General features: G+C 36.8%; 1 protein-coding gene across 6 annotated transcripts; it reads left to right on the top strand.

The window, feature by feature from the left end:
- POLI (DNA polymerase iota) lies at positions 1-26,239 on the top strand. Of its 6 annotated transcripts, none has more exons than XM_067699045.1 (10): positions 1-114; positions 1,575-1,697; positions 3,666-3,830; positions 7,917-8,069; positions 10,268-10,504; positions 11,317-11,495; positions 12,320-12,411; positions 14,698-14,828; positions 22,989-23,194; positions 25,160-26,239. In XM_067699045.1, the coding sequence occupies exons 1-10, from the start codon at positions 75-77 to the stop codon at positions 25,979-25,981; spliced, it is 2,148 nt and encodes a 715-aa protein (XP_067555146.1). In that variant the 5' UTR covers positions 1-74; the 3' UTR covers positions 25,982-26,239. The 6 variants fall into 6 exon arrangements, with proteins under 6 accessions (XP_067555146.1, XP_067555144.1, XP_067555148.1 ...); XM_067699043.1 differs by having other exon boundaries at positions 11-153; XM_067699044.1 differs by lacking the exon at positions 1-114 and adding an exon at positions 188-209.

Genomic DNA, 26,239 nt, shown 5'->3' with positions numbered 1-26,239 from the left:
GCGGGACGCAGAAGCAGGGGGTGGAGCCTGAGGAAGAAGGCGACCGCGACGAGGAAGAGGACGCGGCTCTGGGCATGGAGCGGGCCGAGACGTGGGCAGCAGGCAGCTCGCCGGGTGCGCTGGGGCCTGAGGAGCCCGGCGGCCTCCCTTGGTGTAAATGAGAAGCGCGGGGCGGGAGGACTCCCGGGGCAGTGGCGGCGGCCGTTGGGGTGCGACCGTCCCGCCCGGCTCGGGTCCTTTCGTCTTCCGGGCTCCGCTGAGAGAGCTGCCCTTCGCTGCCCGGTGTTTTGAGGCCAAGATCCCGAGAGGGATTTTTTGACCAGTAGTAGGGTGGGCGCGTCAGTTGGTTAATCGAGGTTGCATTTGTAATCCCTGAAACAGCCCAGTGAAAGCGGAAGAGTCCCCGGCCGCCTAAAGGTTGCAGTAGCGGGGGAACTTGTCGCCCGTTTGGCAAAGGTTGGGGCCCCGGCTCAGCCCAGACGGGAAGGGACGGCGCAGCTCGGAACCGGGGACGAGGCACGTCTGCAGTGGCCGCCTCTCCGGTGACCCACTTCCAGCCTCTGGACCCTACTTTGCAGCGCGCCAATCCCCGGGCCTGGGGCCAAGGCTCTCCTTCCCTGCCTCCTAGACCCCCGCCCCCTTTTTAAAAAACTTAAATTTTATAATAATTTTAGATTTACAGAGAGATGCACAGATAGCTTTTCCTAACTTTAATATCTTACATCACCGTGATACATTTGTCAAAACTAAGAAAGTAACATTGGCATACTATTAATGAAAGGACAAGCTTTATTCAGATTTTACCAGTTTTTTTCCACTTAATTTTTTTCTGTTCCGGGCTCCAAACCAGAAAACCACATTGCATTTAGCCTGCCTTGTTTTTAACTGGTGTTAAGAGCTGTAATCTCCTCTGTCTTATCCCTCTGCCCCTTCCCTCAAGACATGAACCACTTTTAAAATCCAGGAAATATTTACTCTGTCTTGCAATTTAGCAAGTATTCATTGGTAGTCTATTATATGCCAGTCTCTGTTTTAGGTATTGGGTATTCAGCATTGAACCAGCTAATCTTGATATCATATGGGAGCTAGATGTAGTCCATCGGGACCCATAGGTTCTGTCTTGTGCTGCTTTGTATTTCAGATTATTTTTTTAATTTAAGGACATGCCACTTAGAATACTTTTTAAGTTGGTTGAAAGATCAGTGTTTAAACTTTTCTGCCCCTTGCAACTTTCTCTAAATTTTCCCATAAACTTCCAAGTCCTAGGATTACCTCTTGCAATCTTCCATTATTGATAATTTTTTTTCCTTAAATTTATTACTATCCTGAGAAAAATATAGTATACAAAGAAATAGTAAGTAAACAGGACTGAAGACTATACTGTGGGTGGAGTTTCTCTCATGTCTTTGTAATTTTTAGATGCTTTGACACATGTGATAAATCCAGGAAAAAAACTTTAAAAATCACTCTGCATTCTTCTTTCTCAGTTGCCATGTTTTAAGGGGCTGGCAGTTGCTCAGAGGCGATAAGCTGCCTGAATGTATTTTTATGTTTCTTTGCATATTGTGCCACAGTCCATGATCAAGTGGTGCCAGCAGGAAGCTCTTCATCTAGAGTCATAGTACACGTGGATCTGGATTGCTTTTACGCACAAGTAGAAATGATCTCACATCCAGAACTAAAGGGCAAACCTTTAGGTAATTCTGGAGTTTGATACTATTTTCTTTGTATAATAGGATTCATTATTTATTATGATTTATTAACCATATTAATAAATGTTGGAAGCAGTTCTGTGACGCTTTATAGACAGTAGTCTTTGCTTCACTACAGGTGTAAACTTTATAATCGTTTAATAAATGGTGAATGTGACACAAGTAGTATAGTTCACCAAACGGATGAACAGAGAGACCATGATAAACTTTTAGTCTTTTTCTCAATGTTTGAAATTTTACAACCGTCTTATCTCAAGAACAATCTCTTTTATTAATTTTAATGGAAGTTGTCATCTATTCTCTCACTTTTGAAATTAACTCTTGAATTGTGTAACATTCGACAAAATAGTTGGATTTTGAACAGAACCCAAAATGTTAAGGCATACAGTACAAATTTTCCATAAAATCATAAGTATCTTTAAAAGGCAAAGAGAAATTTTACATTGGGGATCTACTTACTATTATGTTGGCTTTTTAAAAAAACTTTCTTTTTTTTATTATATCTTAAATTGGGAAAGTAATTTAAATTTCTAAAAATTTATTTTATGCATGTAGTAAGGATTTATCTTTTAGTAAAAGCATAAAGAGCAATTTTGGTTCACCTGCCGCTTCCCTCTGGTGTCTATTTTGGTTTTGATAAGTCCCCAATTCAACTCAGCCTAGTTGATTTACTAAGGAACAGAGGGATGACTGATGACTAGTTTTTGGTATGCCAAGGTCAGTCTAGGATCTTTAAAATTAAGGCTGTCAAGGAGTTAGGATTAGGGGACCTCAATTTTCTTCTGAAGGCATTTCTAACTAGTAGCATGGTAACAAGATGTTCTGTAAGTAATGATTAGTAAAAAGGTATTGTGTAATTAAGATGCAGGAATGAATGATTACCAGGAAGTGAGGGATATAATGCTGAAAGTTTCTAGGAGAAAGCAGCATAGTCTTCCATTTGTACTAAGCAAATATATGACTACTTAACTTGGGCTGGTGACATAATGGTGAGTCCATTAATCCTGCATTAAAAGACTACTTTTTTAGTTAAGGAAGTTACTAATCTGATTTTTTACATAGTTCACTGGTGAATCATAAATTATTACTTTTGACCCAGTGCTTCTATTTTTGGGCATAATCTGGTATATCAAAAATATACGAAATAATGTTTCTTTGCCTTGTTTATAGTATCAACACTTTAGAAACAAAATGTCTTACATTAGGGGAATGGACATAACCTTTTTTTCCCCATCTACATATTTGTGTTTTACATATTTTAGATGAACGTTACTTTAATAGTGGTAAACAAGTAGTCAACTTGTGTAAAGAGAAAAGCAAATAATTTTAGCAATTTTAAGCTACCGAAAACTAGAATTTTTAAACAGTCTGTAGATGATCATAACTTAATCATTTTGATAAGGAGGGTGCTCATAATGCCACCTCACTCTCTATAATCTTTTCTGAAGATTACTATGAAGAACAGTTCAATAATTAGAACACTGATTGGGGGAGATCCCTAGTAATTGCTGTAGGTTGGCACTTGTAACAGAACATTGCTTTATATTCATTGGAAAGTTACTCGGAAGACAAGTTAGGTTTTCTAGCAGCAACCGGTAGTTAATTGTACTCAGTTATTTTCATCTGCTTTATTTTTTGGTAAAACATGGCCTAGAGTTATATATAAAGTTATATAGAGTTAATTCTTTGGTTTTGTATTGTTTGAAAAAAATCCTCGAAGGATTTTATTTGTATCTTTTTGCAGAATTCATAGAATTGCTCGTTTGTGCTAATTTTTGTTAAATTGTACTTCATAGAGCTTTGATGAATGGAGGCTGTATTTTTTAACTGAGAGCTTTTATTCTTATCAAAACATGGTATTACAACTATAATATGGAATAAGTAAATTATATTTTAAATTTTATTTTTAATCCTCATAAAATATTTTTCTCATAAAATATTTATTTCTTATAGGGGTTCAGCAGAAATTTTTGGTGGTTACCTGCAACTATGAAGCTAGGGAACTTGGAGTTAAGAAACTTATGAATGTCAGAGATGCAAAAGAAAAGTGTCCACAGCTAGTATTAGTTAATGGAGAAGATTTGACTCGTTACAGAGAGGTGTCATATAAGGTTACAGGTACGTTACAGGTACAGATTATGGGCAATATAATTTCAGCATTAATTTTTATATAGGATGCCTGTTAACTACATGAATCTTTTAATAAATGTAAAATGCATAAGTCAGTTTCCTTTTATTTTGGGGCTTTCCCATGTAAAAAAAAATTATATGAGAATGACTTAATATATTATGAGTAACGGTGACAAAAATGTATAGTTGGAAGGAATTTGAACTCTGTCACGCTGATGTTTACATAAATATGAGAAAATGTAAAAAAATTTTTAAGTGAGAAAATGGGAGAAGATAAACCAAAAAGAACCAGGTATTTTTAATTATAAGTTTAAATGCCAAGTTTAAATAAACTATGAAGAAATATGCTGTACTCTAATGCACTAATGGGAGTTGAGAGAGGCTTCTGTAATGTTTGATTAACATAATTAAAAACCAATTTGTTAGGAAGTATTAGCAAAGATAAGGAGTATATTTTTTTCTTAGATTTTATGTATATATTAAATATTTCAGTGTAGATAAACTCCCCCTTACTAAGGTTTGGGTTTGAATCTTAGTGTTTTAGTAAATTACAGGAAAAATGAAACCATGTGTTGTACTGGCATATGGCAAATATATACAGTTTTAAAATGTATAAGGATCAGCTTTTTATTTATCTTGTTTGCTATTGTTTTAGTAAATTCTTTTTTTTTTTTTTTTTTTTGCTGTCCGTGGGCCTCTCACTGTTGTGGCCTCTCCCGTTGCGGAGCACAGCCTCCGGACGCGCAGGCTCAGTGGCCATGGCTCACGGGCCCAGCCGCTCTGCAGCATGTGGGATCTTCCCGGACCGGGGCACGAACCCGTGTCCCCTGCATCGGCAGGCGGACTCTCAAGCACTGCGCCACCACGGAAGCCCTGCTATTGTTTTTGTTTACTTGTTCTTTGGTTATTTGTAGCAGTTTTCAGATGAAAGCATTAAATATAATATCCAAGAGCTCTTAGGAATTAACAAGAAAAAGAAACTTAAGAAAAATGGACAAAGGATATGAATAGGCAATTAACAAAAAGAGCAAATTCAACAATGTGGAAAAAGAATGCTCAAATTCATTAGTACTAAAAATAAGAATGTGAGAAAAAGTAGAAACAAAGTATTACAGCCTTTTCAAGAAAGCAATCTAGAAACATGTTTTGAAATTAAAGATACCTATTATGTTCTTTAACCCAATAATACCACTGCTGGGGATTTATCTAATAGAACTAAAATAATGTGTATGTACAAAAATGTTTCTTGTAGCATGGTTCATAATTGCTAAAAATATGGAATGAAAACAATTGCTCACCAGGGTGAGAATGGCTAAATAAACTAAGACTTCTCTATAATAGAATATTATATGGCTATTAAAAAGAATGAATTGGTGCTGTACTGTTTGACTCATAGAGATATGCCTTGTTGAGTGAGTAGAAGGCAAGATGCAAAAACCAGTATCAGGTTTTTCCATATGTGTAAAACAATGACCCAAACCCCTTCCGCCACATATGTGTATATGTCTGTGTGTGAATAGACAATGTGCACAATTATGTGTGTGTATCTGAATACTCAGAAGTTAATTTTTACTGTACATAGAAGAGGTGATATAATACAGACAGTGTGCATCTTGCCTTTGTTCTTGGTGATCTTTCATCTCATTCGTATAGCTCTTCCTCATTCTTTTTAGTGCCTGCACAGTATTCTGTTGTATTTTGTCCCAAACATTTAACCATTCCTTTACTGATATGAAGACAGTATGTCCCACTTTATGCCCATTGTCCCTATGTAATTATTAATAGCACCTCCTTTTGTTCAAAAGATATCTTGTAAATTATGTGGCTTCCCTGATAGTGAGGGATTATTTCTGTTACCAACTTTTTGCTCTTACAAATATATGCTTCAGTAGACATTTTCATACAGAAATTTTCACATACTTTCATGAAGATATCCTTAAAGTAAGTTCCTAAAGTTTAATTGCTAGATCAAAGATAATTTGCATTAGAAATACTGCTATATGTTGCACTTGAGGTTGTCCCAACATATTGCTAGTATGTATGACAGTATTAGATATTCATAAAGATTTTGCCTATAGGCAGAAAAAATAGTAAATCATTGTTTTGATTTGCATTTCTCTATAAGTAAGTGTGAGCATTTTTTCATGTATTTTTGGTCATTTATATATGTTTTCTGTGAATGGCCTTTCCACTTGGGCCCGTTTTTATTTAGATTGCTCCTCTGTTTTCTGATTGGTTTGTGTCATTGTTTGGGGAAGTTAAGGAAATTAGCCCTTTGATGGTCATGTGTTATAAATGTATTTCCAATTTGTGTTTCATGTTTTTTACTTTTCCAGTTTGTGTATTGTCTGACATTATGTTGTCAGATTTATCAGTCTTTCTCTTATGATTTCTGTGCCACTGCAACTCTTCACAGTGAAAATATCTACTGGAAATTCAATGAGTAAATCTTAGTTTTTATGCTGATTCTTAACTTATAAAGTAGTATCTTGAAAGAATTAAAAATGCACTAATATAATAACAATAAATATTCTAAGTATGATTTATGCATCAATAAAATGTTATTTTGTTAATTTTTTTCATGGTATTATCTGAGTTGAAATAGGAACATAGCCTAATAGTCCTATACTGAATTTATTTCAGACCTATTTATGATGTATAACCTTATTGTTTATTTCATATTTTTATTCTACAGTATTACATTTTTGTCTAGATAGTTTTTTCTCTAATTATAACTCCTCTCTTTGGCCTTGTGTAATCATATGTTTAATAAATGCCTCTTGTTTATGGAGTTGACAAGTTGACAGCAAAAAAGAGGTTAACTTCAGGAATGGATAAGTGATTTATTCCTATGACCTAGTAATAGAACCAATATAATCAATCAATATTCAGTGATCCACCAGCTTTGTGCATGATTCGGTACTTAATTTGCTTTTCTCCTTAGCACTTAACTTGTTCTTTGTTTTTTATATAGTATTGATAAACTTTTATTTTCTATCTGTTACTGCTGGACATCAGGTATATACTTTTGGGGAGGAAAAGCAGAAATTGATGAGGGAAATTCAAAAGAATCCTTTTATATGGTCAGACACATTGTCAGTTTTTCCTCAGAGTAGGTATATGGTTTTCTCTAGGTAGGTTGAAAGTGATTTTTGGTGGTTACCAGATCACACTGTTGTCTTTATTAATTGTTTTTTCCTGCTGTTATCAGTGTTGGCATCAATAAAACAGAGCTTTCATATTATAGGACTTTAAGAACCTATGCATTTTTATATAATAAGAGGCTAATAGATTGTTTTCTGCCATCCAGCTGGTATCATAGGTGATTCAGAGAGAAGTGAAAATTCTTCTTAATGATTTCAAATTATTAGTTTTAATCCTAAAAATGAGAATTGATAAGTCTTTTTGAACTTATTTCAAATCCTGGTTCAGCTCAATTTAGTAAACGTTTGAGTTATGGACTAGGCATTCTGTTAGAGGCTGGGCATTCAAATACATGTAAGTCATGGGCCATCTCTGCCCTTAAGGAATGTGCTGGAGGGTGACTAATCAAAAAGTATTGCATTGTAGTATATTTTGAAAATTAAGTAACTTTTCTCTTTGGATTAGTATTAACTGGACATTTTAAATTTTATTTTGTTTTGCCGTTTTAAAATTCTTATGAAAAACATAGCTAGAATATATTATTACTTGTTTTTACTTTTCTAAGCAGACTATAATTTATTCTTTGACCTACTGCTTCAAGATCATAATTAACTATAAGCATTGATGTTTAATGTACTACAGATAGAGAAATTATAGGTATAGGAGATTGAGAAATTTATTGCTATGAGCATCTGCCCAGGAAATGTTATTTTTGGACTTATTTTGTTGGAAAATATTGCCTTTACTCAGAATGTGGTACAGAAAAAAAAATCCCAGTTAACTGAGGACTTTATTAAAGATATTATGGGACTGTGAATACATGTAAAACCTTTAACAACATATTTTGTTATTTTTTTAAGCATAAAAGAGTTAAATCTATTCTAGTTACAACTTCAGTTACATCTGTGCTCCAATGTTATTTTAATTTAGAGTTGTTGGAAGAATTTAGTCCAGTTGTTGAGAGACTCGGATTTGATGAAAATTTTGTGGATCTAACAGAAATGGTTGAGAAGAGACTAGAGCAGCTTCAAAGGGATGAACCCTCAGCACTGACTGTGTCGGGTCATGTATACGGTAATCAGCGTAAGTGGGTTCTTATTCATTCAATTCAGTGACTAAAAGTATCTACATTTCTTAATGTTCAGTCAGTTCAGAGAGTCGATTATGTCTTTCTGAAAGTATTCTGGCTTTTGTTGGATATATTAGCCATATTTCAGCAGTCTAAGATGATTAAAATCAGGTATTGATATTCCATATTAAATAGGCAGAAAATCGTATTTTGATGACATGTAGCTCAGTGCTTTGTGCACTTTTCATTTCTCTGACACAGTCCTGTATTACGGTTTTTATTTTATTTTTTAATTTTTTGGCTGCATTGCATCTTCGTTGCTGTGCGCAGGCTTTCTCTAGTTGTGAGTGGGGCTACTCTTTGTTGTGGTGCGCAGGCTTCTCATTGCGGTAGCTTCTCGTTGCGGAGCACGGGCTCTAGGTGCCTAGGCTTCGGTAGTTGTGGCACGCGGGCTCGGTAGTTGTGGCACGCGGGCTCAGTAGTTGTGGCTTGCGGGCTCTAGAGTGCATGCTCAGTAGTTGTGGTACACGGGCTTAGTTGCTCTGTGGTCTGTGGGATCTTCCTGGAGTGGGGATCGAACCCATGTTCCCTGCATTGGCAGGCAGATTCTTAACCACTGTGCCACTAGGGAAGTCCCTGTGTTATCGTTTTTAAAGAGGATGACTCTTTAGGTCATCCTTAAGTTACAGGAGTTGGCTTTTTAGAGTAGTTTTTGATTTTCTTAAAACCATTTTTAAGCAAAATTTTAGGTAGACTAAATTTGCCTTTGCTGCCTCTTTGCTTGTTCACTTCTATTCTCCCAAGGCATCAAGACCCTCCCAAGTTAGCCCTTGTGGAAGCTTGTCCAGGGCTACCTGCCATATTTTGCAAGCTCATATTTAATCAGTTCAAATAATCTTTGCCAACTCTTAGCAAGAAAACAGAATGGTTCCTCTCCTTCGAGTATTAAAGTATGAATGACTGATGGTATTTCCAGGGTTATTTGCATTTGAAAATAAGCTGCAATCAACTCTACTGAATAGCTAATTAGGCTTTCAAACATCTTGTGACTGCTGGTGACTTCCAAATCATACCACGTAGAAGGCAAGCTACTCTGCTTTTCTCTAAGACTTGTCCTGACATACTTGCTCATAGGTTTCAGGCAGCATGTACTTTCTCTTATTCCCCCTTTTTGAGTGCTGGTGGATCAATCTCCGGTCATTATCCACCTCCCTGATATTAAAGAAGAAAAGAAGTAGAGCTACCATTCTGCCTTAGAAGAAGATATGAAGCTTTTATGTGTCTTTTGTACCTGTGCTCTTTTGTCACTTACGAGGTCTGGGTAGCAAGAAGGTTCCAAATGTGTTTCTGTATAATTTTTAAAGCAAACTTAGATTCTATTTGTTAGAACATATTGCAGAGAGCTAGGTCTTATATCCTAAAATATCTAATTCTTCATGAATTCTTCTTTCTCCTCCACGTAAGATTGTGTTAATTTTTTTTTAAACCTACAGAAAAGTTGACAGAATGGTATAATGAGAACAGTCATTATGCCCTTCCTTGTAGATACTCCCATTGTTATCATTTTGCCACATTTGCTTTATCTTGCTGTTTATTGATTGGTTGATAGATTGTTGAGCCACTATTACAGACATCATAACACTTGAAATGTAAATACTCCTGAGGATAAGGACTGTCTCATATAACTCTAATGTCATTTTCACACCTAAGAAAATTTGTTTCTATATAATTTCCTTATACTTTTAATAAAAGATCTCTTAAACTGTATACAAATCCAAAATTGTTTTTAATAGCACATACCACTGGTGTGTAAAGTTTAGATTCAGATCTTTAAAGCTGTAATGTTAGCTTTATCATTAATGTAACACTTACTTTTATGCTTACTTCCAGATAAACATGAGTAAAAGTTCTACTAATGTCTGTCGGAATTTTTTATGTGATCAATTTTTGTAATCTGTTAATCATTCAGCACTCCCAGTATGCATTTGCTATCACAGGCCTTGGAATTTACTTGTGGTAGTTACTTTACAGAATTCCTGTGAAGGACAAGAGAGATTAGTTAAGTGTGTAGCAGTATGGTGGTGTAGCAGTATGGTGGTAGGGAAGGGGGGTTGGATATAGATTAAGCCCTTTATCTTTTTAAAACTCATTTGTTAAAAAGAAAATTAAAATTTGTGATGGTGACTTTTAACAACATTGGCTGTTTTTATAGCTATAAACCTGCATGACATCTTGCACATCAGACTACTTATTGGATCTCAGATTGCAGCTGAGATGCGGGAAGCCATGTATAATCAGTTGGGTCTCACAGGCTGTGCTGGAGTGGCTTCTAATAAATTATTGGCAAAATTAGTGTCTGGCATCTTTAAACCAAATCAGCAAACACTCTTACTACCTGAAAGTTCTCAGGATCTCATTCATAGTTTGAACCACATAAAGAAAATGCCAGGTAAGACAAATATATTTGAAAAATATATATTGGTTTTATTGTATTTCTTTAAGTTTAAAAATTACAGCTACGTGTAATTAATTTTTAGAGCCTGTGTACTTGGCTCTTGGTGAAAACCAAAAAACCTGACGTTTTCTGGAGGGAATCTATATTAGGAATCTATATATATGAAAGTATTTTCCTAGTTTTACCTACTTTTATATAGTTTGAATATGATTATGAAAGTTATAACCTGGAAACGTATGGTCCTTTATCACAGCATTAAACTTTTTCCTGTGGTAAAGTATGACTGAGTTTTAGTGCAAGAACTTTGTCATAGGAGTTTCGCTAATGAGAAGATTCGTTTGTTTGCTTTCTGGCTCGAAGTTGTATTTGGGATGGTTCCTACCTCCAGATATAAATGTGTGGTATTGTGTATAGAAATCAGTCAAGTTAGCTAATAATTAGCAAATGGTAATGCATTTTAATTGCTCTAGTGACAGTCTTTCTTTACATGGATAATAACTATGATTCTTCAATACTTCCACATTGTTATGTAACAGGTGGTAAAAATTTCATTTTATCAATATCAAGACAGCATTTATTGGTTGTCTCCTTATTCATTATATTATACTATGGTTGTTAGGTTTTCAAGGTGGTTCATAACTCAGAGGTCTTGAGCAGAACAACAACCTAATTTTTAATAAAGTTTGATCTTAGCAAAATACAAATTATGGTATCAAAAGACGTGGTTGATATCTTTATAATATTTTAATTAGCTAATTTTAAAGAGAAAAACTATTGTAACACCGTATGCATCTCTTTTTGCTTAGGTATTGGCTATAAAACTACCAAACGTCTGGAAGCACTGGGTATCAGTAGTGTGCGTGATCTTCAAACCTTTTCATCCAAAATATTAGAAAGGGAATTAGGAATTTCAGTTGCTCAGCGTATCCAGAAGCTCAGTTTTGGAGAGGATAACTCTCCTGTGACCCCCTCAGGACCTCCTCAGGTACGTGGCGATGATGTTCATTTTAACTGAATACTGGTTGTCACATTATTTGAGGTAAAGATTTCTAGTTTTACTACTGTGTTCTTACTATTCTAATTTGCTTTTTAGGTTAGTACATGATCCCTTTCCTATGAGAAGGCTATTTATTATAGTAGATTAATAAATAGTCTTAAATTGAATCTAAGAATTAGTATTTAAGTCTCAAGTTAGCCACTGTGATTGAATACTACTTAATTTTAATAGCCTATATTGTATACAGTAGGCAAAATATTTTAATTTTTAAAAATCTTGTTTTCAGAGTAGTCTAATGGTTTAGGAAATGGAGAAAGGTATAATCACCCAGATAACATTGATGAATTTTTTTCCTGAGGGATAATAATATATACATTATCCCAGTTAATCTTCACAGTGAGTCTTCCAGGTAGTTAGTACTATTGTTCATACCTTTTCCCCCTCCCTTACTCCCTCTTCCTCCCATTATTTTTTTAAGATGAAGATACTGTACTTTAGAAAGGTTAAATAACTTGCCCAAGGTTAGACTCAGATTCAAGTCCTAGGAGATTAAGAGCCTCACTGTAATTGTACAATAAAGCGTGGCATTGGTACTAGAGCTTTGTAATTTTCTTGACTTCCAGTGCACTTTCTAGTGGAGTACAATAACTTGCAGATAAAAAGATTTAATATAAAAGTGAACTAAATGGCTCAAACTAAGTACATGAGGTAAGTTAGTAAAGAATGTGTTGAATATTTATTTAACATATACACTGATAATTGGAGATGTTTATTTGGGTTTTTATTAATCCTTATTTGTGCTTCTTTGGTAGTCCTTTAGTGAGGAAGATTCATTTAAAAAATGTTCATCAGAAGTTGAAGCTAAAAATAAGATTGAAGAGCTACTTGCTAGTCTTTTGAACAGGTGATTTTTCCATTTTGCTGTATCATCTTATAGATTCTGTGTATAGTACATGGAAAGAATATTTGATGTTCTATCTTGGAACTTACCGATTAACTGGAGACTAAACATACAAAGATAGATCATTATAAAGTAACAGATGTTTTTAACTAAATTTAATTCATCTACTTCCATTGGTCTTAATTTTAGTAACATTGTGGTTTACTGTGGATCTTAAGCTGCTGATCATTAACCTAAGGGAGTTTTATGGGTATCTCTAGAATCACGGCACCTATAAACTTTGTGATGATTGAGGATAGGAAATTGATGGAGAAAGCAGAAGAACCCTTTTATCTCCTGTGCCTCGGACCATGTGCAAGAAAATGGAGTCAGATGAAGGAATAGCTTAATGGGATTATGTGTGAGCAGTGAGAGTGATTGTGGGTGTGTGCAGGGTTACTGGCCTATAAATACATGAGGAGTGTCAATTGGGATTATGAGTATACAAATAGCATTGCATAAACTGAGCAAGACATTTAGTTTTCTGATGCTCCTTTGCCATCATATATCTATTTCTCAGTACTCCATTTCTTTTCCTCCCATTTCTTTGATTTCTCAAAGTGAGGTGTCAGGGATCTAACAGTTTTGGGTAGGTGTGCTTCTGTAATGATGCTAGGATGGCTAATGTGACTAGAGAAAATGGTTTTTGGATGACTGTAACTCTCAGAAAACTGATAAAGTGATATTTCCTTCAACTTCGCAGTCATGCAACATGCATTGCAATCCCACGTCTTGAGCAGGGCTGCGCAGCTCATCATTTGCTGCATGCAACTGGCTGGCTATATGACCCAGCTTCAGTGATATGACTCAGGCTGAGCCTGTGACTATTGCTAGTGAAACTGGGTTATCTGCTTTGTTTCAGCTAAATATAAGACTACTGTGAAATGCCTGGTCACTGGAAAAAGTTGTGTACGTAGAGAAACCACAAGAAGTATACATTTTATAGGTTCTCTTATTTGAAGCATCAACCCAGAAATGAGTCTAGATGCTCTAAACCTGTGAAATAACTATTAACCATTTCTCCTTATCTCTGCTTGGCATTCCCTTTTCTACATAGTGGCCCCTTGTATCAGTGACTGAGTTGTATAATGCCATCTAAGTAAATGGCAAAAAAAATAATTGTGTGTGTGTGTGAATGTTCTCAAGCATATGATAATTAATACTATAGATATGTAAGAGGTATAAAATCATACATCTAGGCACTGGTCCATTAATCCATTCCCTAGGCACTGGTCTTAAGATTGCTTAGAGTATAACCTTTTTCTAGTATGTCTTAATTAGTTATAGGAACCAAATTGCACTCTTTGAGTTGCATATTAACTTAATAGAACTGGAAGATGTTTAAACTAGTAACATGTTTACAGGAACCATTTAAGATATTATCTTAATAAAGCAGCAGTCAAGAAGTTTTGTGATAAAGCAATAAGAAAAAAATTGTTTACTACAAAAATCCAAATTTTCTAATTCAAAATCAATTTGAGTATGTTTAATAATACTTGTATTTTATGTTTGTGACACATATAGAAAGGAAAATGTTATTCTTTGATGACATTTATTTTCTCTAGTAATTAGATTTTCTACTTTATAAGTGGATTTTCCATGTCATTAAAAGTTTTGTTTTCAACACTAAAACCAAGATTATTTGGATGGAACACTTTTTAAGATGCATGGACAAGTACTTACCTTCCTAAACATAGTATATAATTAGCCTTTCACATTATTTCTCTAAAGCCATATAATGGTGATATTACTGACTCCCTTGGATCTATTTGAGGAGTGCTTTTTGACAGAAATAATCTCATTAAAACTTTTTTTTTTGTAATCTTATTTTTTTTACGTGTGTAAAAAATTGTCATTTTTTATATATTTGCTTCTGTCAGTAAATGATTCTCTGTTTCTTAAATTTCCTGCTGATTTTAATATGTTGCTTTTAGTTATGTTTTGGATTTGGATTGTAAAATGGCTTGTTATTATTATATCTTATCTCTTTTCTTTTTCTGATAGCACTCAATTCTGCATGAGGCCTGAGAGCCTTATTTAAGTTTCAGAGCTTTATTATGTAGACTTTGTGAAGTTTGCTTGGACTATTCAGGGACCATTATTGCCTACTGCCTAATTATCAACTGTATTTATAATTGTTACAGTTACTAAATCTGGCACCTTTAGGTAAATGAGGTATATTGGACCATTAAAAAAACTTTAGATAATACTTTTTCTAATTCCTTGTTTCCTCTTTCTCTTTATTTTTAGAGTCTGCCAAGATGGAAGGAAGCCACATACAATAAGATTAATAATCCGTCGGTATTCATCTGAGAAGCACTATAGCCGTGAGAGTCGTCAGTGCCCAATTCCATCCCACATAATTCAGAAGTTAGGGATAGGTAATGGACTAATTTTCTGATAATTTAATTGGCAGGTCGAACTCTTAAAAAAACAAACTTTGAGTTAGAAATATGATCCAAAGATGGGTAGTCTTCACAGGGAGTTAGTGAACTATTAAATACTTTTATTCTATATGAAATTTTCACTAGAAAACTTTGTTGTTTTTTAATAGATATTAAAAGTAAAGACTCGGTTAGGAATGCTTCCCAACTCCAGAGAAAACAAAACTATGGTAATTAATTATATAGCACGAGATAACTTCTTTTTTTTTTTTTTTTTTTTTTTTTTACGAGATAACTTCTTTATGGGCATTTAGATTGTTTCCAGTTTTTGACTGTTAGAAAAATTTGTTACGAAAAATGGTGCTGTGAACATTTGTGTGCAAGTCATTGGGCAAGTATATGCTTTTGTTCATCTTGGGTAGATTACAAGGAGTGGAATTCCTGGGTTGTATGGTAAAGTTGAACTCTAAACTGACACATTTTTTTTCAAAGTGAATATAACAATGTAGATTCTCACCAACAAAGTATAGAGGGTTCCAGTGTTTTCATATTCTCACTGACATTTAGTACTGTCATTTTATTTTATTATACTCATTCTCATGACTGTAATGGTATTTCATTGTTTTGTTTTTTCTTCTTATATGGATAGTACTTTTGATATCATCTAAAAATTCTTGGCCTAACTCAAAGGTCATAGATATTTCCTCTTATGTTTTCTTTCAGAAATTTTATAGTTTTAAGATTTCTACTTAGATCCACTTTGAATTAATTTTTATGTGTTGTGTAAAGTAAGAGTCTTAGTTCCTTCTCTTCCATGTGGGTATCCAGTTCCACAGAATTTGTTGAAAAGAATGTTCTTTCCTCTTTGAATTGCCATAGCACCATTGTCAAAAACGAATTGACCATAAATGTAAGGGTTTATTTTTGACCTTCTTATTCCATTGATCTATATGTTTATCCTTATACCAGTTCCACCCTGCCTTGATACTTTGTTGTAAGTTTTGAAATTAGGTAGTGTAAGTTCTCTAGCTTTGTTCTTTTATGAATAAGAATTTGATTTCTTTATTTGTTATAAGTTTATTCTGATTTTCTATTCATTTTGAGTCAGTTTTGGTCATTTGTATCTTCTAGGAATGTATGCATTTCATCCAAGCTGTCTAATTTGTTGTCATGAAGTTGTTAATATTCCCTTATAATCCTAATTTTTGTAGGGTCTATAGTGATGTCCTCTCTTTCATTCTTGATTTTGGTAATTTGTGTATTCTTTTTTTTTTTTTTCCCTTGGTCATTCTAGCAAAGGTTTAGCAGTTTTGTTAATCTTTTCCAAGATTCAACTTTTGGTGTCATTGATTTCTCAGTTGTCTTTCTACTTTCTATTTCATTTATTTCTGCTCTGATCTTTGTTATTTCCTTCTTTCTGCTTGCTTTAGGTTTAATTTGCCTTTCCACTCCTGGTTTCTTAAGATGGAAGCTTACATTATTTATTTTATACTTACCTTCTTTTCTAATAATTCAAGTTTAAAGTTATTCATTTCCTTCTGAGCAGTGCTTTAGCTGCATTCCATAAATTTTGTTGTGTTTCTTTTTCATTAACGCTAAAGTAGTTTCTAATATCCATTGTGATTTCCTCCTTGACCCTTAAACTTATTTAGAAATTTGCTGTTTAATTTCCAAATATTTGATTATTTTTCAAATTTCTTTTTGTTGATTTCCATTTTGATTTTAGTTGATCAGAGAACATACTTAAAGTAACTTCGATCCTTTTACATATATTGTGCCTTATTTTGTTGCCTAGCATATGGTCTACCCTGGAGAATGTTCCGTTTGCATTTGAAAAGAAGAGTTGAGCAACACTATCAAACCATTCTACTTAACTAAAATTTATGGACTACTTCTCCAAAATAGCATTTTTGAATGACAGTTTGTCTGGATATGTAATCCTTTACTGGTTTCTTTCTATACTTTGAATAATAGTATTCCATTGCTTTCTGGTTTTCATTATTTTTGATGAGGAGGCAGCTGTTAATAGCTTAATCAGGAGAGATTCCTGTTACTAGTTCCAATCAAGAGAGAATAACCACACAGAAATTTGAACAGGGAAAGTTTCAAAGAATTACTACATTATGATAGGGGAGTAACTATAAAGATATAAAGATACTCTAAGAGGTACCTGAGCGCTAAGAAAAAGTATCCAAGGAAGGGCAAAAGAGAGTCCTCTTACCCTCAAGGAGAAGGTGTGGTTGCAGAACACTGAATGGTAGAGAAATCCTTTGAGTTACCTGGCCCAGAGCTGGTCCATAGTTATTGGGCAAAGAGAATACCATGCTCTGATCTACAGATGAGCTGAGGCTGATTGGTGGATGCACAGGAGGTGTTGGGATATTGGGAGTTTGCTCACTGGCAGGGCAGCGCATGAGCTGGGGTATGCAGGTGTCCATGTTGAGAGGGCTTCTGTTAACAATCCTCCAGGATGTGGGCAAGCTGAGACTGGTAGGTGTTTATGCTGAAGGAATCTTCATTCTTCTGCTAGTGCAAAGGTGGAGGGTATGGTGCCTGCACAGGAAGAGCTGGAGGAAACAACCTTCTGTGGCATATGCAAGTCAAGCCTATTAGGTGGGTATGCAGGAAGGGTCAGGGTGCTGTTTATGGCACAGGCCTGGTATGTGCAGTGTTTGAGTTGCTAGTGCCATGGTAACATGGTCACTAGGCTTAGACTGGGGCTGGAGGTTGCTGAGGGACTGAGCATTCCACACACACGTGGTATGGCACAGCACTATTGGATATTTCCACACATATGTACTGCACACAGACCATGTTATGGGAGCAAGAAAAGGTAAATGACAGTACATCGGAACCAGGAAGAGAAACACCCTTTCTCCTTTAATGGTCCTCCAGTTCTCTCTACTGACAAAACTTAACAGTTGAGTTCAATGTAAAAAAAATTTTAGAGTCCAACGCATTATCACACAGCAGTTACTGAAGGGTGATTTGTAGCTGAGAGGCAATAAATTGTTACCAGGCACAGTTGTATTGTTGTTCTCCTTTATGTGATGAGTTATTTACCTCTCTGTCTTTTTCAGCAGTTTGACCATGGTATATCTAAGTGGTTTTGTGTGTGTGTGTGTGTGTGTGTGTGTGTGTGTGTGTGTTTATCCTACTTGGGATTTATTGAGATTCTTAATTCTGTAGACTAAATTTTTAGATGAAATATGGGGAGTTTGGGGCTCTTATTTCTTCAAATATTCTCTCTTCTTTTTCTTTCCTTCTGGGACTCTCATTGCACATATGATGGTGTGCTTGATAATAATGTCCTATAGGTGTGTGCAATTCTATTCATTTTTCTTCAGACTTTTTTTCTTCTTTATCAGATTAGATAATTTCTTTTGAGCTGTATTCAAGTTCTCTGATTCATCTGTCACCTCAAAACTTTGTTACACATCTAGTGATTTTGTTGTTTTGGTTACTATACTTTATAACTCTAGAATTTCCATTTGTTTTGTTTTGTTTGTATGTTTGATTCTGTTTCTTTATTGAGACTCCCTCTTTTTTGGTAGTGGTTATTATATCTTACTTTAATTCCTTAAAATGATCTTCTTTAATTCTTTGAAAATATCTATAATCGCAACTTTGAAGTCTTTGCTAAATTGAACTTAAAGTCAGTTTCTATTGACTGCTTTTTCTGCCTGAGTACGAATCACATTCCTGGTTTTTTTTTTTTTGTATGTATTGTAATGTTTTGTTGAAAATTGGACTAGATAATGTATTCTAGAAACTCTGGATTTGGATTTTTTTTCCCTGTGGGCTTTTTTCTCCTTTTCTTTCTTTGTAACCTGTCCGGACTTAAGCTGCAGAATCTACCTGCTCTGTGATGTGTTGCCCCTGATCTCTCTGCTTAACTTTTTTTCTTTTTTTTAATTTAAGTTTAAATTTTTAATTTTGTCTTCTTAGGAGATTACCCTGTGTCTGCATAGTTTGGTGGTTAGACAATAATTGGTCAAAGGTTTGCTCAAATACAACAGCCTGGAAGGCTTTCATTTTCTGTCAGCAGACAAGTGCTTGGGTTGGAGAGCACTTTCAAAATTTAGGCCTTTTTCAAATCTGCCTTGGCCTTTATTTTCGGCTCGTCCCTCTTGCACCTCCCCTGGTATACTTGCTGCCATTCTGGTGAGAGACATATGGAAAGCTTGGCTCCTCTCTGTGTGTGCAGCTCTCAGTCAGTTGGGGTTGTGAGGAAAGCTTATCTAGTCCCTCTGTGGTTCTCTCATTTCCAGATCTCCTGGTTAAATTTATGGCTGGTCCATTGATCTTTCACTCATCCCAACCACAGTTGCCACCCCAGGCTCAAGAGCTATGTGATTTCCTTTGTTTCCTACCAAGTTTGTTCATTTTTCTGGCAACACTGCTGAGTGTGGGCTTTTGCCCTACCTCAAATCAGGTCAGTCCTTTCTGGCAGCAAAGCTTCCGGCTTTCACAGCCAGCCTCATCCTGGTAAAACTACTATACAAACCGCACTGTGTAAATGGGGATACAAGCAACTCCAACCAATAAGGCTGCTGTCCCCACTTCATTACCTAAGTTCCAGCAGCTTTTCATAAATCAATGCTTCTCACTTTATTTGCCTTTGGTTCATTCCAGAATCTCAGAATGATTATTTTTGACCATTTTGTTCAGTTTTTTTTTTTTTTTTTTTTTTTTTAAAACATCTTTATTGGAGCATAATTGCTTTACAATGGTATGTTAGTTTCAGCTTCACAACAAAATGAATCAGTTATATATATACATATGTTCCCATATCTCTTCCCGCTTGCGTCACCCTCCCTCCCACCCTCCCTATCCCACCCCTCCAGGCGGTCACACAGCACCGAGCTGATCTCCCTGTGCTATGCGGCTGCTTCCCACTAGCGATCTACCTTACGTTTGGTAGTGTATACATGTCCATGCCTCTTTATTGCTTTGTCACCGTTTACCCTTCCCCCTCCCCATAGCCTCAAGTCCATTCTCTAGTAAGTCTGTGTCTTTATTCCTGTTTCACCCCTAGGTTTTTCATGACATTTTTTTTTCTTAAATTCCATATATATGTGTTAGCATACGGGTCTCTTGTAGACAGCAAATATATGGGTCTTGTTTTTGTATCCATTCAGCCAATCTGTGTCTTTTGGTGGGAGCATTTAGTCCATTTACATTTAAGGTAATTATCGATATGTGTGTTCCCATTCCCATTTTCTTAATTGTTTTGGGTTTGTTATTGTAGGTCTTTTCCTTCTTTTGTGTTTCTTGCCTAGAGAAGTTCCTTTAGCAGTTGTTGTAGAGCTGGTTTGGTGGTGCTGAACTCTCTCAGCTTTTGCTTGTCTCTAAAGGTTTTAATTTCTCCATCAAATCTGAATGAGATCCTTGCTGGGTAGAGTAATCTTGGTTGCAGGTTTTTCTCCTTCAACACTTTCAATATGTCCTGCCACTCCCTTCTGGCTTGCAGAGTTTCTGCTGAAAGATCAGCTGTTAACCTTATGGGGATTCCCTTGTGTGTTATTTGTTGTTTTTCCCTTGCTGCTTTTAATATGTTTTCTTTGTATTTAATTTTTGACAGTTTGATTAATATGTGTCTTGGCGTATTTCTCCTTGGATTTATCCTGTATGGGACTCTCTGTGCTTCCTGGACTTGATTAACTATTTCCTTTCCCATATTAGGGAAGTTTTCAACTATAATCTCTTCAAATATTTTCTCAGTCCCTTTCTTTTTCTCTTCTTCTTCTGGAACCCCTATAATTCGAATGTTGGTACGTTTAATGTTGTCCCAGAGGTCTCTGAGACTGTCCTCAGTTCTTTTCATTCTTTTTTCTTTATTCTGCTCTGCAGTAGTTATTTCCACTATTTTATCTTCCAGGTCACTTATCCGTTCTTCTGCCTCAGTTATTCTGCTATTGATCCCATCTAGAGTACTTTTAATTTCATTTATTGTGTTGTTCATCGTTGCTTGTTTCATCTTTAGTTCTTCTAGGTCCTTGTTAACTGATTCTTGCATTTTGTCCATTCTATTGTCCATTCTATCTCCAAGATTTCGGATCAACCTTACTATCAGTATTTTGAATTCTTTTTCAGGTAGACTGCCTATTTCCTCTTCATTTGTTAGGTCTGATGGGTTTTTATCTTGCTCCTTCATCTGCGGTGTGTTTTTCTGTCTTTTCATTTTGCTTATCTTACTGTGTTTGGGGTCTCCTTTTTTGCAGGCTGAAGGTTCGTAGTTCCTGTTGTTTTTTGTGTCTGTCCCCAGTGGCTAAGGTTGGTTCAGTGGGTTGTGTAGGCTTCCTGGTGGAGGGTACTAGTGCCTGTGTTCTGGTGGATGAGGCTAGATCTTGTCTTTCTGGTGGGCAGGTCCACGTCTAGTGGTGTGTTTTGGGGTGTCTGTAGACTTATTATGATTTTGGGCAGCCTCTCTGCTAATGGGTGGGGTTGTGTTCCTGTCTTGCTAGTTGTTTGGCATAGGATGTCCAGCACTGTAGCTTGCTGGTCGTTGAGTGAAGCTGGGTGCTGGCGTTGAGATGGAGATCTCTCGGAAATTTTTGCTGTTTGATATTATGTGCAGCTGGGAGGTCTCTTGTGGATCAGTGTCCTGAAGTTGGCTCTCCCACCTCAGAGGCACAGCACTGACTCCTGGCTGCAGCCCCAAGAGCCTTTCATCCACAGGGCTCCTTAATTTGGGATGACTGGTTGTCTATTCAGGTATTCCACAGATGCAGGGTATATCAAGTTGATTGTGGAGCTTTAATCCGCTGCTTCTGAGGCTGCTGGGAGAGATTTCCCTTTCTCTTCTTTGTTCTCACAGCTCCCAGGGGCTCAGCTTTGGATTTAGCCCCGCCTGTGCGTGTAGGTCGCCGGAGGGCGTCTGTTCTTTGCTCAGACAGGACGGGGTTAAAGGAGCCGCTGATTCGGAGGCTCTGGCTCACTCAGGCCCGGGGGTAGGGAGGGGCACGGAGTGTGGGGCGGGCCTGCGGCGGCAGAGGCCGGCGAGACGTTGCAGCCTGAGGCGCGCCTGTGCGTTCTCCCGGGGGAGTTGTCCCTGGATCCCGGGACCCCGGCAGTGGCGGGCTGCACAGGCTCCCCGGAAGGGCGTGTGGCTAGTGACCTGTGTTCGCACACAGGCCTCCCGGTGGCGGCAGCAGCGGCCCTAGCGTCTCATGTCTGTCTCTGGGCTCCGCACTTTTAGCCGCGGCTCGCGCCCGTCCCTGGAGCTCTCTCAAGCAGCGTTCTTAATCCCCTCTCCTCGTGCACCAGGAAACAAAGAGGGACGTAAAAGTCTCTTGCCTCTTCGGCAGGTCCAGACTTCTCCCCGGACTCTCTCCCGGCCAGCCGCGGTGCACTAACGCCCTGCAGGCTGTGTTCACGCCGCCAACCTCAGTCCTCTCCCGGCGCTCCGACAAAAGCCGGAGCCTCAGCTCCCAGTCCCGCCCGCCCCGGCGGGCGAGCAGACAAGCCTCTCGGCTGGTGAGTGCCGGTCGGCCCGATCCTCTGCGCTGGAATCTGTCCGCTTTGTCCTCCGCACCCCTGTTGCTGTGCTCTCCTCCGCGGCTCCCAAGCTCCCCCACTCCGCCTCCCGAAGCCTCCACCCGCGAAGGGGCTTCCTAGTGTGTGGACACTTTTCCTCCTTCACAGCTCTCTCCCGCTGGTGCAGGACCCGTCCCTATCCTTTTGTCTCTGTTTAGTTTTTTCTTTTGCCCTACCCAGGTACGTGGGGGGTTTCTTGCCTTTTGGGAGGTCTGAGGTCTTCTGCCAGCGTTCAGTAGATGCTCTGTAGGAGTTGTTCCATGCGTAGATGTATTTCTGGTGTATCTGTGGGGAGGAACGTGATCTCCGCGTCTTACTCTTCCGCCATCTTCCCGGAAGTCCTGTTCAGTTTTATTTTAATTTTATGGGGAGATTTTCTGACCTCATCATTCTCCCGTAACTAAAAGTTCCATATTTCAAATCTTCTGAAAACTTTAACTCATTTGGCAGTTGGTGTTAGTGTTGAGCTGTCCCAGTTCAGTAAATAATGTCAAGATGTCCCAATGATATCTATAGGATTTTAACTTCTTAATCTAAGCAATATAAATTAGATTAAGCTCTTAATATCAATTATGATATAATGTGTTTAGATATTGTCTTCTTAAACGTTTTATTTAGGAAATTATGATGTGGTGACCCCAATGGTTGATGTACTTATGAAACTTTTTCGAAATATGGTGAATGTGAAGATGCCATTTCATCTTACCCTTTTAAGTGTGTGCTTCTGCAACCTTAAAGCCCTAAATACTGCTAAGAAAGGGACTATTGATTATTATTTAACACCATCATTATCAACAACTTCACGCTCTGGCAAGCACAGTTTTGTAAGTACACTGTTACTGGATTTGTATGGTTAAATTTAGAGATATAAATTTGTGTTTAACTGATATAAGTTAGAGATTCTTTTGGGTGATATGATTTGAATGACTTACTTGTAATAGTGCCTTTCATATTATGGTTTCTAGCCTTAAGTATACTGTACTGTGACCTAAGAATAAAACATAAACATCGCTGGATAAAAGAGAAAACCTTGATAGAGGTTCTCTGTTTTGGAACTGTTAAAACATTTTATAACAGTATATAGGAATATGATGATTAGCTCACATGAAAATATTTTCAAATACTGGAAATCTAATCTTGTTGTCAATTTATACATAAGCTACCAGTGACGCCCCCCCCCCCGCCAAATGTCTTTGTTCAAATATTTAAATTTTCTTGGTTTTGAAATTACATAAAATTCTGGTAGCAATATTGATAGAATATGACTCCTCATTTTACAACTGTAGAAATTAAGAGTGTGGCAATAGAGAGGCAGAGGCTAGTCATATTTTCACATGACTAAAAGAAAATGCAAACTTTTGTTTACCAAATGCTTTAAAAAATAATCATCTTTTACTAAATTGTTTATGCCTACAATTAACTCTTAATTTTATTTTATTTATTTATCTATAAATTTTATTTATTATTTATTTTTGGCTGCATTGGGTCTTTGTTGCTCCGCACGGGCTTTCTCTAGTTGTAGCGAGTGGGGGCTGCTCTTCGTTGCGGTGCGTGGGCTTCTCATTGCAGTGGCTCCTCTTGTTGCAGAGCACGGGCTCTAGGTGCGTGGGCTTCAGTAGTTGTGGCACATGGGCTCAGTAGTTGTGGCTCACGGGCTCTAGAGTGCAGGCTCAGTAGTTGTGGCACATGGGCTTAGTTGCTCCGCTGCAGTGGGATCTTCCCGGACCAGGGCTCGAACCCGTGTCCCCTGCATTGGCAGGCAGATTCTTAACCACTGCGCCACCAGGGAAGTCCAACTCTTAATTTTAAATGTTTTTATTATTTTCTTTATTTTTATTGTTTAATCAGTCATTATAATTTTAGTAATATTTTCATTTACATTTAAGCTTATAATGAGAACAGAATAGTGTTATGGAAATACTGAATTAGTGCCCTCTTCTAATTACTTTTTTTTCGGTGACCCTTTTTATTCTGTATATTAACTGACATTTAAAAAGATGTTTACTTTTTAATTAGTCTGTAGAATGAGAATTAAAGGTCTTTCATCCACAGTAGTATTAGAGAGTAAACATAAGTGAAAGTACCTTGTACATGTCTGGCACACAGTTCATGCTCAATAAAAACAGTGACCCAAATCTCTTCTCCTTTTACTTTTTGGAAGTTACTAATGTGTTGATGTTTCCTGAATTATATATGACTATCTGTACATTTTTATGGTGCTTGAAACTAGAGGGAAAATTAGGCAAATTAAAATGGAAGGTGTTTTAAAATTTTTATTTCATGTAAATATAGAATAGTGTTACATCTTAATAATGATACTGGGTTTTTACCATAGAAGTATTTTTTTCTTTCTGTTAAATGTTACACTTCAAAAATAGGGAATTTTAGAAAACCAGCCCTTGATGCTATCTGTGCATATACATATGTTTTAGATACTCTTGGTGAATCATTTTATTTTTATAGGCCACCAGTCTTTTTATTCACAGAATTGAAAGTTTGAATACATGATTAAGGTCCTTTCCAGGTTTCCCGTACATACCTACCTTCTGGCTCAGTGCTTTCTAGGAAGGAAGCCGTCTTCCTGGAATCGTGAGTAAAGATCCACACAGTTGTGTGACTAATTGTGGTGGATTGATCATTTCTAGTTGTTTGGAACTGGCCAAAAGGATTGAAGTTATGGAGTAGGATAGAAACATGTTGGTCGGATAATAGCTACAATCACACTTCAGCAGCATGAATGTTTAAAAGATATCAGTTATCTAAATTTTTCTGTTACCCTTGTATTCTAGAAAATGAAAGACACTCATATGGAGGATTTTTCTAAAGACAAGGAAACAAATTGGGATTTTCTACCAACTGGAAAAATTGAAAGTACAAGAACTGGGGAGTCTCCACCAGATACTACAAGTTTTTCTAAAGAAAAAGACAGTAACGAACTTCCACTCTCCTCACTTCCTGCGGGTATTGACCAAGAGGTCTTTAAGCAGCTTCCAGTAGATATTCAAGAAGAAATCCTTTCTGGAAAATCTAGAGAAAAAGTTCAAGGGAAAGGAAGTTTGAGTTGTCCATTACGTGCTTCTAGAGGAGTATTATCTTTCTTTTCTACAAAACAAATGCAAGATGGTTCCTTAAATCCTAGGGATCATTTATCCAATACCAAACAGATATCCTCTGTATCTCCCTGTGAACCAGGAACATCAGGTTTAAATAGCAGTAGTTCCTCTTATGTGTCTAGCCAAAAGGATTATTCACATTATATAGACAGTAACTTAAAAGATGAACTAATGAGTCAAGGACCTAAAGAGTCTCAAGGATTCCATTTTTCAAAAACAGACCCTGCTGTATCTGTTTTCCATTCATTTCCAAATGTGCAGAGTGAGCAACTTTTCTCCAAAAACTGCACTACAGACAGCCATAAACAACCGATGGCAACAGTCCTTATTCATGAAGGACTTACAGAAAATAGAGAGCAAGATTCTACCAAAGAGAAAATTACTTTTCCTTCTGACATTGATCCTGAAGTTTTCTATGAACTACCAGAAGAGGTACAAAAAGAACTGTTGGCTGATTGGAAGAGAACAGGATCAGATTTCCACACTGTACATAAATAAGCATGCTCAGAAAAAAGGGAAAGACGTTCTCAGATTAACAGTTTATTAAGCTCTTCTAAATTAAACACTAATACTTTCAATAATGTAGAAACACAATATAAAATGTTCCAGATAAAGCAAACATAGTTATGGGAAGTAAATTCTGGCACAAAGCATAAAAATATTCGTAACAGAAATAATGTAAAATGTTACCTTCCTCTTATTTCTAAAGCTATTTTATATTGCTTTTCAATAAAAAGAATATCATGGTCAGCATTA

Source organism: Pseudorca crassidens, chromosome 12 (assembly GCF_039906515.1).
Source record: "Pseudorca crassidens isolate mPseCra1 chromosome 12, mPseCra1.hap1, whole genome shotgun sequence".
Lineage (NCBI taxonomy): Eukaryota > Metazoa > Chordata > Mammalia > Artiodactyla > Delphinidae > Pseudorca > Pseudorca crassidens.
This window is presented reverse-complemented; position numbering and strand designations above follow the sequence as displayed.